The 14666-nt window shown below is 42.1% G+C and overlaps 1 protein-coding gene across 2 annotated transcripts in view; it reads left to right on the forward strand.

The window, feature by feature from the left end:
- The first annotated feature begins 571 nt into the window (after positions 1-571).
- The window catches only part of ACE2 (angiotensin converting enzyme 2), a 36129-nt gene continuing 22034 nt past the window's right edge, over positions 572-14666 (forward strand). For both annotated transcript variants that reach the window (XM_054016501.1, XM_054016502.1), the window contains exons 1-7: positions 572-754; positions 1808-1966; positions 5210-5303; positions 6089-6232; positions 10635-10747; positions 12060-12168; positions 13330-13427. In XM_054016501.1, coding sequence (XP_053872476.1) covers positions 572-754; positions 1808-1966; positions 5210-5303; positions 6089-6232; positions 10635-10747; positions 12060-12168; positions 13330-13427 — 900 coding nt within the window. The remainder of the gene's footprint in view (positions 755-1807; positions 1967-5209; positions 5304-6088; positions 6233-10634; positions 10748-12059; positions 12169-13329; positions 13428-14666) is intronic.

Here is a 14666-nt window from a genome sequence, read left to right on the forward strand (position 1 = left end):
CCCGGCCAGGAGCTCAGGGACCGGGCAGGATGGTCCCGCGGGCCGGATGTGGCCCACGGACTGTAGTTTGCCCACCTCTGCCTTAAGAGGCCAAGCAGCAACATTACACCAGTCCTACACTGAATTTGTTTCTTCCCAAGAGATAAGGTCAGGTAGTGTCTCACTGAATTTGCTAACTATTTTTGTAGATTATCATCAATCTGTTAAAGGATTAGCAGATCTTGGACTTCCTTTGACACTGTGAGATTATAGGAAATAACCAGCTGTATCACTGACAGCATACTGGGGAAATATTAACTAAAAGTAAAAGCCTTTTATAAGAAGACCATAAAATGCTACTAGTAATTATGTTTCTCCGAAGTTAATCATTAACTTTTGTTTATTTGCCTTTTTAAAGCTATTTTCATTTCTGTCCTTCACTGGATAAAAACAATAAAAGATCCAGCAAATTGGATTCTCCTCTTTTCCCCTAGCACACACCTATGTGCAAAGGCTGATGAGACAGCAACTGATTAGGAAGCTTATTTGAGGGAACCTTCCTCAATTCGTGGCTCTTGGCTCAGAAGGAAGTATGTTGGTCCATCTTTGGCTTCTTTGCAGTCTCACTGCTGTTGCTACATCACAAGATACAACACAAGAGGCCAGCAACTTTTTGTCTCAATTCAATGTACGAGCAGAAGATCTATCTTATGCAAGTTCACTTGCCTCCTGGGACTATAACACCAACATCACGGATGAGAATTCCAGAAAAATGGTGGGTACTCAACACTGTCTAGGAATGTTTGCTATGATATTAGAAATTATATTATAACTACATGATATTTTATTGTATTGCTGTAGATAGATATATAGGAATTGCTAATGAATAAGGAACTAGGGATGGGTTCAATTTTTGATTTTAGTTCAGTAGTTACTGAAAAATTTCTGATGGTCATTTGGCGGGTTATGTGAAATGAGTTGGTGACCTAAATCTATTTCATGGTGGATGATTGTCTGCCTCAAAACACTGTCGCTATTCTCATAGATTAGCATCCTTAGCAACCATCAGTGGAATAGGTAGAATTGTACTGTGAGGAAAATTTAATGAAGACATAGATTTCCAGATTCCCAAGGCCTGATGTTCTGACTAACAGAAGCTAGTATATAGCCACAGGAAGGACAGTGACAGTTGTGCTTGCCCTATCTCACAATAAGATTCACTATCTCCCAGTCTCTAACTATCCAGCCTCTTCTCAGCCTCTAGCTATCCAGTACAATCACCTGCCCCTCTAGACCGATATCATATGCTGTGACAGCATTCAACCGTAATCTGATTGGTCACTGAGGATTCAGTGCTGCAGCCATATTAGAAAACATCTACTATCCTTGGAATCTTGAAAATCAATGGAAAATATTGTGGTGACTTTTGTAGCTATATTTTAAAGCGAACTAGTTTCTAAATGACAGGTTTCAGAGTAGCAGCCGTGTTAGTCTGTATCCGCAAAAAGAACAGGAGTCCTTGTGGCACCTTAGAGACTAACAAATTTATTTGAGCATGTTTTGGCATGTGATGATGCAGTGTAATCTCAACAGACCTAATTTTAAATAAATACAAATAATTTGAAAAACTCTACATCTGTGAATAAATTGAATAAATGTTCCCTAGTTGTTTTCATTGTATAGTAGAAATATTTCCAAAGCTAATGAGAGAACTAGCAAAATCCACAAAACTAATTCTTCATGCAAGGAATGTTTTCTCCCCTAAAACTTATTATCTTGCTGGATTTCTTATAAATGAGTAATTCAGACTTTAATTAATCTGTTTTAGAATGAAGCAGGAGCCAAATGGTCTGCATTCTATGATGAAGCATCCAACAATGCCAGCAAGTATGCAATAGATAAAATTACGGATCCTATTGTCAAACTCCAACTTCAGTCTCTTCAGGACAAAGGAACATCAGTGCTATCTGGGGAAAAATACAGTGAAGTAAGTTGCTAAATGTATGTAGACTGTCCCAAGACATGCATTTCAAAATGTCTCTGGCAGTGGTTACAATATTATTCTTAGTCATTGTTTATCCCAGCAACATATTAAATCCCAACAGTGTTGTCTTGTTGTGAATCATATAGCTTTTATTAGCTAATAGTACATATGCGCACATTTAATTTATTGCTAGTTTATATTGTGCATTAAATATCTACACGTTTAGAACATTACATGAACTCACTGAATACCCAGATCCTTCAGCATATGTTACATACAATTAAGCAACACGCATGTGTCTGTATAGCATAGTCCATGGGACTGCTCACATAAGAAAAATTATATACACGCTTATGTGCTTTGTAGGGTCAGGATCTTGGGGAATAAGTAGAAACACAAACAAAAAGGCATTCAATGAAATTCAAAGGTGGCAAATTTACAACTAAGACAAGGAAATAATTGTTCAGATGTGTAATTACCACAGAAAGTGGTTGAGGCCAAAAATCCAGCAAGATTCAAAATGGGACTGGGCATTTATATGGATATCAAGACTATCCAGAGTTATGACTAATGACTATACACATATCAGAAGGGATATTGAACCTTGTGCTTCAGGGCTTAAGCCAGTCTCTAACTATTGGAGATCAAGATGGGACCTAATGTGGAGGCAGATTATCCTACATCTGTCTACTGCGGGGTTCTTACACCTTCTGAGGCATCTAATGCTGGCCCTTGTCAGAGACAGGATGGAACTTGGGTCTGATCCAGTCTGGCAATTCCTGTGTTCAGAGAAGGGTAGACTGTCTGTGAGCAATTAGAAATGGTTCAGGCATATATTTTGTGTAATTGTAGTGTTGCAGTGGCATTGTGGTTCTGAGTGACAAGGCATTTCCATCTTTATCCTCTATTTTTAGGCACTTATAGCTTTCCAGAAGAAAGACTTACTGGGCTGAAATTGTTCATGCTGGTTCTCAGCTCAAAGGCGACTTTCTGTACTGTTTGACAGAACTCCATTTGTATATTTTTAAATTTTCTGATTGTGACACCACCTCCCCCCCCCCACATACACAATCATTTTTCATGCTTGCAGAAATTGTTCAAACATGTTTTTTTTTTTTTTCCCTCTTGGATAGCTCAGAATAGCTCTGGTACAAAATATCAAAGTGAGCAGGTTGTGAATTGGGTCTGTGTCTGTACAGCTTATGAATTCTGGTTGATATTATGAAGTTGTATTATGAAAAACTGTGATATCATTTGTGCCTATATGTATGTGGATCCACTATTGCTGACAGGGCCTGTAGCAGACAGAAATAATAGAAGGTGCTTACCAAGGGAGAGCTGCTAGGTGTGCTCACTACGGGGGACAATGAGGAAAAGAGATTTCAAAAATATGTTGGAGATTTCAAAGGGGGGGAAGTCCTCCAGTCTCTGTGACCTTTAGGCAGTGGAGTTTACAACTGTGTCCAGAGTCATCACTGTTAGAGGGAATTGGGCATTATGAAACAGCTAGTGGAGGACTGTTAAGGTTGACACTGGTCATACAGTGTCTACACTCACCCTGTGTTGACCTCAGCAGGTGAACCATGATTTCATGCCATTCGGTGAGGTGGTTTTATTGTGTTGCCATAGTGGGGAACTTACGTTGGTTGGAGACAAATCTGAGACACATACACATATAGGTCAACACAGGGTGACTTATGTTGACCTAACTTTGTAGTGTGGACCAGGCCTAAGGCTCAGTGATTCTATTCAGACGCAATCATCTGGGACAATGGATGAGTGGCAGCCTTAGGAAACCAGTTTAGCTGACTCCTCTGATGCGGGGTGTGATAAAGTAGAAGCAGTGGAAAGTTACCAGGAGGAGAACAAAGGCAATCAGGTGACTGGGAAAAGTTTAAATAAGAAACCCCCAGGAAGGTTCAAGAGACAGGAAAAGGAAGCATGGGGCATGAAAGAGGAAGGTCACAAAGCTAGGTAAGGGGCTCCAGGAGAGAGAGACTACCAATCATTTAACAGCGTTCAGGAGACAGAAGTCACCCTGCCTGCCTTCCTGGAACCAGATGGTCCCCAAGGACTCCCAAGGGAAGTGTGTTATAGGAAGGGGCATGCCTTTAGGCTTAACTGTTTTGTGTGATCGTATTTTCCTCTGCTTTACATGATTAAGTATAAAAGAGCATTAAGGTGTTAGACTGTGCAAAGTTTGTGTGTGTGTGTGTTGACTGTTTCACAACTGCTGTGTGCCCCTGAAAGAGTTAAACTGTAACCAGAAGCTTCACACTTTGGGGTGGAGTTCCGAGAGAGGGTGTGCTTGAGTAACTGGGGTATCTTGCGGGTCAGTGCTGATTCTGGAGGACAAGGGCAGGTGGGATGAGGAGCTGGGGTTCTGAGAAGGGGTAACAGACTGAGGGTTGGTGACCAGGAATTGTGACAAACAGGACAAGGGAGGAAACAGTGTTGCAATCTGCTAAGGCTCCAGAAGTTTAACACGCTCTAGGGGATCGAGAGTAGAAGAAGCTGTGGATTCCTCTCACAGCAATCCTCAGGAGTGAGTGTGAAGGGGCATTTGCCAGGACATGTGACAGCAGCTATATAGTCCTCAATGAGAGAATATGCTTTACTTGACACTGGAAAAGTTGAGGATAGTTGAGAGAGAAAGAAAGAAGTTAACGATAGATAAGTGAAAAGAGAATGCTCTGTAGCACCACTGGTGAGGCTAAGATGGAGCTGAATATTTTGAGATGCATTCGGCTGAACCAAGACATAAAAATTAACTTCTGTGTAAATCCACAGCAAACAGATCAACACAATCTACCTTATGTATAATTAAATAATACAACCAACAATCAACGTGTCTGTATCTGGAAAAGGGACCTTTTCCCCTCCATTAAAACACGTGTACTGTATATTTACCCAGAAATCCTTGGCATGGATGCCATATACATAAAATGTATTGTTAATCTTTATGATAATGATGATGTATTGGAAGGGTTTTGTGGAATCACTTAATATCCACTCAAAAGATATTACATTATCTGTCTTGTCCAAGTAGCTCCAATTTAGCAAAGCATTTAAGTGCATGTTTAACTTCATTTTTACTCAGGTACAGTGCTTAAGCACATGTTAAACTGCCTTGCTGATAGGGATAGGCTGATGTACTGAGATTTTAAGGACTAACAGTTATAGAATAGTCATTTTGTATTTATTGCATTTTCTTTTTTAATGGGCTTTTTTGTATTTAAATTGCAGCTGAAAACTATTTTAAGTACAATGAGCACCATCTACAGCACCGGGACCGTGTGTAAACCTGATGATCCGTTTAACTGCTTGCCGCTGGAGCCAGGTACAGTATAAACAATGTCTGTCCTGTGCCCTTTACGTTAACAGGTTTCAAGAAGAGTGGAACAAAGCAGAGAGGAGGTTTTTAATTGTGAAAGATCAAATTTTAGGTTTAATAGATCTGCGTTCTCCAAATGCTTTTGTTTTATAAAGCTTATTTGTTGGTGGTGGTGGTGGTGGTGTGGTTTTATCTCCCAGTACAATTTTGCTGTGACTTTTCACACATGGAAATAATTTAGTGAAATAGCATGAGCTGCAGAGTTCATGGTCCTCCATCTGGCTTGCTCAAAATTACATGCCCCATTTCAAATGATGTAGGTTTGGATGGCCAAAACTTGTCTGCAGCTTCTAAAGTTGCAGATTAGTCTATGCTAGCTTTGCATCACTTGGGGGTTCTGCCATACTGGGGGAGTTTTGTCAAATTCTATCAAAAGAGATAGAAGTTCTATTGGCAGACTTCAAGCCAGATTCTGATTTCTATTACATTGGTGTAAGTCCAGAAAACTGCACTAACTTCAGTGAAATTAATCTAGAGTCACACTTTTCTTTAACTGAATCACAAATTACCCACATATCTCAGGGCAGAAAAGATGAAATGGAAACAAATGAAACATTTCCTTCAATAAACCAAAACTTTCAGCTACAGCATCACTGGTTTTACCCAAAATGTGCATTCAGCTATTTTCATTATTCCTTGTTTTCCTGTTGTTTTTTTAATGTAGAATGACAAGTACTTAAAGAATTCATCTTTTATTTATGGCTCTGGTTCTTTTTTTAAAATGATGACAGGTCTAGATGCTATTATGGCTAGCAGCACTGATTACTCTGAGAGACTGTGGGCGTGGCAAGGCTGGAGAGCTGAAATTGGCAAGAAGATGAGACCGTTATATGAAGGTTATGTTGAGTTGGAAAATGAGGCTGCAAGACTTAATAGTAAGTTACAATTGCAATTATTTTGTCCTTCAGAAGTACAGAGGGCCTGATTCTCCACAGCCTTTCATACCTTGTGCAGTCATTTGTGTCCAAGCAAAGCCAGGATCTTCCCCGCATCAGTGGGTAGCCTTGTGCACACACTTTGAACTCACTTTATACATGTGTAATCTGCAAAGGCCTGGTCTAAACTTAAAAGTTGATTAACATAGATATGTCCTGTCACGGTGTGAAAAATCCACACCCCTGACCAAGGTAGCTATGCCAACCCAACCCCCCAGTATAGACACAGCTGTGTCAATGGAAGAACACTTTGGTTGACATAGTTCCCATCATTCAGGGTGGTTCTGCCTACCACCAACAGAAAAAACCCTTGTGTCAGTGTAGGCTGTGTCTACATCAGGGAGCCATGCTGGCATAGCTCCGGTGATATACGTATGCTGGTATAGTCTCTGTAGTATAGAAATACCTCAAGGTTTTTGATTTCAAATGGGCACACTTTGAGAAATTATGGAAGCTAGTTAGTGCAGTCAACTGGATAGAAGAGCTCAGGGCACGGGTGGGCAAACTTTTTGGCTCGAGGGCCACATCGGGTTTGCGAAACTGTATGGAGGGCCGGGCAGGGAAGGCTGGGCCTCCCCAAACAGCCTGGCCCCCACCCCCTATCTGCCCCCTCCCACTTCCCGCCCCCTGACTGCCCCCTTCAGAACCTTCAACCCATCCAACCCCCCCTGCTCCTTGTCCCCTGACTGCCCCCTCCCAGGACTGCCCCCCTGGGACGCCGCCCCTATCCCCCCCCCGTTCCCTGACTGCCCCAACCCCTATCTACACCCCCGCTCCCTGACAGGCCCACCCGGGACTCCCACGCTTATCTAACCCCCCTGTTCCCCATCCCCTGACCGCACACCTCCCGCGAACCTCCACTCCATCCAACTGCCCCCTGCTCCCTGTCCTCTGACTGCCCCCGGGACCTCCCACCCCTAACCGCCCCCCGAGACCCCACCCCCTTTCCAACCACCCCTGTTCCCTGTCCCCTGACTGCCCCTGGACCCCCTGACCCTTATCCAACCCCCCTGCTCCGCGCCCCCTTACCATGCCTCTCAAGAAAGCCTGGGAGGTGGGCAGGCACAAGCCGTCCAGCCCGGCAGGAGCAGCAGGCCAGAGCATTCCCCGTGTGGCTGCGGGGGAGGGGGGAAAGCAGGGGAGGGGCTGGGGGCTAGCCTCCTCAGCCAGGAGCTCAGGGGCTGGGCAGGATGGTCCCACGGGCTGTAGTTTGCCCACCTCTGGCTCAGGGATTTAAAAGCGGAGGCAGCTTGGAATTTCTTTAAGTCAGAGGTGCAAAAACTATGTGGAATTTGCATCCCAAGCAGGGGAAATAACTAGTAACAAAGGGCTGCAATACTAACGAGATGAATAACCACCTCAGAAAGGATATTCCTGGTAATTAGAGAGCCTACAAAGAATGGAAGATGGGATTGATCAGCAAAGAAAGCTATGTCTCAGAGGTCAGAAAGTGTAAGGATAAAGAGAGAACTGCCAAAAAGCCAAGCTGAGTTAGATCATGCAAAGGAAATTAAAACAATTAGTAAAAAGTTCTTTAACTGTATAAATAAAAGAACAGGAAAAGAAGTGAGGCCACTATGATTTCAGGATGGGGTAGAGGCTAAGGATAATCTACGTGTGGCCCAACAACTCACAGCTCAGTTTTCCATAAGGATGATAAAGTAGAACAATGGTAGGATGGCTAATGGGAATGAGTGTACAAAAATGGAAATTACCACCTCTGAAGTGGTAGCAAAACCCAGAGCTTAATGCTCTCAAATCAGGGAGACTAGATAATGGAAGTAAACAGAAAAAGGGATCAAATGCAACATGGGTTTACCAAAGCTAGATCATGTCAGACTAACCTGGTATTTTTGATAAACTAACTAGGAACTGGCTAAAGGGGAGACAACAAGTTGTTCTGAAAGGAGAGCTACCAGGCTAAAGGACAGTTACTAATGAAGTTACTTCAGGATCTCTCATGAGGGGTGATTAAAAAAGCTTTGTTTGTTTAGGCAGGAAAAACAAAGGCTGAGGGGAGGATAGGATTTCTGTCTAAAAATGCATCAGGGCAGTAAACACCTGGGAGGGCTGAAAAGCCATTTAAGTTAAAGGACAATGTTGGCACAAGAACAAGTAGGTATAAACTGGCTATGAATAAATTTAGGCTGGAAATTAGAAAAAGGTTTCTAACCATCGGAGGAGTGAGGTTCTGGAACAGCCTCCCAAATGGAGTAGTAGGGGCAAACAACATAACTAGATTTTAAGATGGATCTTGATAATTTTATGAATGGGATTACATGATGGCATTGCCTGCAGTAGCAGGGACTGGACTCGATAACCCAGGAGGTCCTTTGCAGTCTGACAGCCCACGTTCCTATGTGACTAACTGTATAAGGTGCAAGGCAGTGGAGAATCAGGCCAGTGATCAGACCAGATACATTTCACAAGTCTTACACCATAATGACGAGGTCTGTCTTTGTCGGCATTTTATCTCACTCCCATAACACCACATTATCTTTCACTACCTGAAATTAAAACATTGCCCATCACTGGGCTGCACTGTATTTCACGGCCTCTCAGTCACAGCTGAGTGGATAACTGTGGACGTGGCTAAGTCTTTTTGTATCTATTGAGTTGTATCTTGTTGTATCAGATGGAAGAACGCATGTGGTGTTAGACTTTTATATATTATGTTCCATGAATGATCACATTTTCTAGGATTATGTTGGCAGAGAAGGCAATAGGTGGAGGAGGCAGGCCAATAATTTGCCTAGGTGAGGTGCAGATGCAGCTATTATCTGAGCATTTGAAGGAAATTTTAATTTAAGGCACAAAAGATTATGCGGTGTAATACTTTTCAGAGGAAATCTTCTTCTCACCAATCAGAGAGGATCATCCTCTCAAGAAACAGCAGCCTGGATTAGTTGTTTTTATCCTGAGAGCTTCTATGATAGATCATACCATAGCATATAAATAACACCTAGCAAGATGTAGCTACATCATCAGAACATAAGAACGGCCATACTGGGTCAGACCAAAGGACCATCTAGCCCATTATCCTGTCTTCCAACAGTGGCCAATGCCAACTGTCCCAGAGGGAATGAACAGAACAGGTAATCATCAAGTGATCCATCCCCTGTCACTCATTCCCACTTTCTGGCAAACAGAGGCAAGGGACACCATCCCTGCCCATTCTGGCTAATAGCCATTGATGAACCTATCCTCTGTGAATTTATCTAGTTCTTTTTTGAACCCTGTTATAGTCTTGGCCTTCACAACATTCTCTGGCAAAGAGTTCCAAAGGTTGACTGTGTGTTGTGTGAAGAAATACTTCCTTTTGTTTGTTTTAAACCTGCTGCCTATTAATTTCATTTGGTGCCCCCTAGTTCTTGTGTTAGGAGAAGGAGTAAATAACACTCCCTTATTTACTTTCTCCACACCAGTCACAATTTTAGAGACCTCTATCATATTGCCCCTTAGTTGTCTCGTTTCCAAGCTGAAAATTCCCAGTCTTATTAATCTCTCTTCATATGGAAGCTGTTTCATACCCCTAATCATTTTTGCTGTCCTTTTCTGAAACTTTTCCAGTTCCAGTCATCTCTCTCCCCATGCAACCATACCTCTACCTATCTACTTTCCTGTATTTTATACTTCCTCAAAAAAATCTAACCAGAGGCAGTGCCAAAGCATGGAAAATTTAAGTCCAAATGGTAAAAGATTGTCAAAGTTACAAACAGTTGAAAAGGGAAGGTTGTAATGAAAAGTGTCAAGGCAACTTTAACTAGAGGCCTCGCTGTCAGCTCCCCCAATATTAAAGGGGGCCCAGACAGTGGGCTTTAAACATGAACCATCCCCTCCCCAACAAATTTCATGGAGGGGAGGTTGAATTTGAATCCCAGGATCTGAGCTTGCCCCTGTAGTTGTACTCTTGAGGTAGATTCAAAACTAGAAAGGGCTTTTTTCCTATGTCTAGTTTGGCAGCAGTCTGCCCTGCATATGTTTTATGAGAATGATTTGTGAGATTTCATTGTCACTGAACCTGAACCCAAGTCTTCATTCTCCATTGACCCCTAATCTAATGAAGAGCTCCAGCCTAATCTGTCTCTTCATTCTGACTCTCTGATTAGTATGAATCATACATTGCTACAATTTCTGTTTCTGCTGTCCCTGGAGACCTGGACTATCTAAACTGCAGTGGACCAGAGCTTTTCCATGGGGTGGCTTCCTCCCTCCCACCATCTCAGAGGACACATGCCTTCAGTTCCAATACTAGTAACTTCATCTCTTCCCTTATAGGGAGAGATTGTTTAAATTTCAGGCTGGACTCTGGTCTCAGTATGAGCATGCCTTTGTTTTACAGAGTATTCTGACTATGGAGATTACTGGAGAGGAAATTATGAAGTAGATGATTCCACAGAATATGCCTACAGCCGTAATCAGCTCATTGAAGATGTGGAAACAACATTTGAGCAGGTAGTGATTCAGGGTCAAGTTGCGGGAGTTTTCTTAACCACTGTTCTGTAGTTTCATTTTGTCATTTCTACACTGGTTAGTAATTTATGAAAGTTTTGTGACTTAAACTGCCGTACTATGGGGAAATAGTACAACTCTGCCTAGCCAACTGGCCTTGGGTAATGTAGGCTCCACAAACCATAATCAGGTGGTTTTGTTCATAACATTTATTGCTCTCACAGTCCTTTCAGTTTCATCTGGAGCTTCACGTTCTCATGAACTTAAAGACTTCAAAGCAAACCTGGGGCAAGCGCAAATGGAACTTGCAGGTTTCATAGGAACCTGGACACTTTTCTAGAATGCTCTTCTGCCTTTGCTCAACTGGGCTTGAATTTGTTACAAAGCCTATATATTTATCTAGTCTTTTAGGGGCAAATTTAGCTCCCTCCGTCATAACCATAGAAGGTACCCTTTGCAGTGGAACTGGTGCAAAAGATACAGCAGTGTGCAGGAGGTAGGAGAATGAGGGGTGTGACTATATGTTATGCAGCTTCTTACATCCTTCTCCTGTGTGGGGGTTATGTGAATCCCCACAGAGAGCATTCTGCCATGGGACTGTAGTGACATCCATTGAGTGGCTCCATAGCTATTCCATGGCTTAGGGATAGATATGCCTCCCTCCCTTGCATCTGTGCAGTGCTATTAGGGCCTTATTGAGTGAAAGCTGGATTACAGTAGCATTTTGTCTCCAAGCTCTCATATGCAACTTAATGATGGGAATATGGTTGCCAGAGTCCTGTTAGCCAGCTATTTCCTCTGCGAACACCCCAGTACCACAATGAGGTCAGGATAGGGTGACCAGACATCCCAATAAAATCGGGACCGTCCCGATATTTCGGTGTCTGTCTCATGTTCCGACCGATCTTTTGTCGAGACGTATTTTGTCCCGATATCCACCGGCAGCACTGTGTTTTTTGGGGTTTTTTTTTTGCTCTGCTGGCGGGCAACTCCTCCCCCCGTGTCCTGATATTTTCTTCCCCTCATCTGGTCACCCTAGGTCAAGATGGTCTTTACAAAGGACCCTGTAAAAGTCACCAAATTCATTCTCAAACTTCATGGTCTGATATCAATATTGTGGGACAAGACGACAACTGGATTGCAAATTTCAGAATGTATTCACATGACATTGTGTACGTACACCTAGGACATTGGACAGGTGCATGATAATACAATAAGCAATATCCAGTTGGTTGAATCTTAGAGGCTCTGCATTTCCAGATGGTGGCTTAGACAAATTAATGGCTCTGTGATCTAGCCCCCCCTTTTTTTTCAGATAAAACCTTTATATCGGGAGCTACATGCTTATGTGAGGTACAGGCTGGAGAATGTCTATGGCTCAGACCGCATCAGTTCAACAGGATGTCTTCCTGCTCATTTACTCGGTATGAAAAAGCAACTGTATTATACAAGCTTGATTTCATAGACACTTACTGCTGTGGGAGCAGGACAGTGCCATTTAAGACATAAATATTAAGACATTAAATTCATGTGAATCCAGATTCTTGATATAATTTTGGGCCCCATTGCACTAGGTGGTGTACAAACACACAGTGAGAAAGACAGTCCCTGCCCTGCAGAAGTTACAATCGAGATAGACAAGACAGAGAAGGGGGTGGGGGTGGGGAAACAGAGGCATAGAGAATTGAAAGCAATTTGCCAAAGCTCATACAGCTGGTGAGAGGCAGAGGTAGGACTAGAATCCAGGGTCCCTATCTTCCAATCCAGTGCCCTTTCCATTAGACCACATTGCCTCCCAAAAATGGCACTATATAATGTAGCCAACTTAACATCATTAAAGGAAATTAGGTCAAGAGTCTCAGAAATGGGTATCTTAACCTAAACTACTAAACTCTTACTTAGGAACATAATTTTAGGCAAGTATTTTTGGAAAATCTTGACCTTAACTGTGACATTCTTATTTTATCTGTGCCACCTTTATGTTGCATTAATATAATATATACATTTAGCCATATATGAATAGCAGTTAATGAAAATAATCAATCGTAGTATTACACATAGAAATGCAGGGGATGTTCAGTTGTTTCAATTTTGAAAGCTGTATGGTAAGAGGTAGTTTATCTCAGGGAATGACGATGTTTGCTTTTCATTGAAGAAATTAGCACCTTTGAGGTTGAAATAATTTTGGTAGGCAAATAAAACTTTTTTTTTTACATATTTTCTAAAATATTCTACTTGTGATATCATTATATTAAATATATCCTGTCTATGTCTATCCATCTGTTGTCTCATACTTAGATTTTAAGTTCTTGGAACAGGGACCATTGTGTTCTGTCTTTGTACATCCATGACTGGGGCTCCTAGGATCTAACATAAGAATAATAATAATGTGCTTGATGCAAAGCCCATTAACGTTAATGTAAGGACTCCCATTCATTCCAATGGACTTTGCATCAGGCCCTAGCTTACATGTGTGAAAATCCTTACACCTGTTATGATACAAACCCAACATTCTGGTGATGACTTTGAGCATGGCAGATAGTATGCTATTTAATTAATTTGTAACTTTCCCTTCTCTGTTGAAGGTGACATGTGGGGTAGATTTTGGACTAATTTGTATGCCTTGACAGTCCCCTATCCAAACAAACCAAACATTGATGTAACGTCTGAAATGGTTAAAAAGGTAAGATTTCTAATGAGATGTCAAACAGCAATTAGCTGCATTGCAAATATGGTTTTGCTGTGATTCTCATGGTTCTTTAAATGATGTTTTTTGGTAGTATATTAAATGGAATACTTCAGCCATCCCCCTGGAAACCAGGGCTGGCCTTAGGTATAATCATGCTTCAGGCACAGAATTATTTACTACACTCCCTTTTATTGTTTCCTTTACTCTTCCCCTGTGTTTATCCATTCACTTCCCATCTGTTCCCCTCTCCCTCACTATTCCCTTCCCTGTCTCTCTCTCTCTCCATCCTCTTCCACTGTCTAGTCTCAGCTCCAACTCCCTTTCCCTCTTCTGCATCTGTTCCACAAGATATGTTTTGTATATAAAAATCCCAGTAAATAAAATCCCACCTAAGAAATCATTGCACTAACAAGACGTTTGCCCTGGTCAATCTGCTTATGTGTTGTATCCTTTTTCCCAACTCTGCCAGTCTTGTGTCTTTCGACTGTAAGCTGTAAGGACAGTGACGCTCTCTTCTGTGTTGTACAGTGCCTAGCACAATAAGTCCCTGAACCTGGTTGGGGCCTCGAGGCATAATAACAACACCAATAATAATGTTCTGTGATGTTTAGTCAAATGTTTGTAGATTTGCCTGAATTTCATTCATTTTACAAAAACAATCAGGAGAGCTTAATATTTAACATTTAACTATTTATCCTAAATATACCCACTTCTTGGATAGGAAGCTCCACTAATATGGCCCCATTGCCAGAGTATCTGAATCCAATCTTTAATGGATTTATCCTCACAACACTCCTGGTAAGGTAGGGAAGTTCTGTTATCCCCATTTTACAGGTGGGGAATTTAGGCACAGGGAGACTAGGGGTTTATCTACACAGTGAAGCCTAGTGTGCAGTAAGCTAGGTGTGGATTTATAACTCCTCACTAACTCTCCAGGTGGACTCTCTTACTGCACACTGCTAGTGAGGACGCACTCCACCGACACAATGAGCATGGTGTGGACATGCAAGATCGATTTGCTTAATTTGGAGGCTTGATATCAACTTGCATAAATATGGCGATTTAACTTTGTAGTGTAGACATGGCCTAAGAGTGCCCTCAGGTGGCTTAGCTTAGTACACTTGCAAAGTGCATTAAGCTAATGTGCACAAAGGCAGTCTTAGTACGCAGTAAGAGTATCCACACTAGGAATTAGTGCGGAAGAGCTAGTGCACGCCAGCTCTTGTGAGCTTT

Source organism: Malaclemys terrapin, chromosome 1, assembly GCF_027887155.1.
Source record: "Malaclemys terrapin pileata isolate rMalTer1 chromosome 1, rMalTer1.hap1, whole genome shotgun sequence".
Classification (NCBI taxonomy): Eukaryota; Metazoa; Chordata; order Testudines; family Emydidae; genus Malaclemys; species Malaclemys terrapin.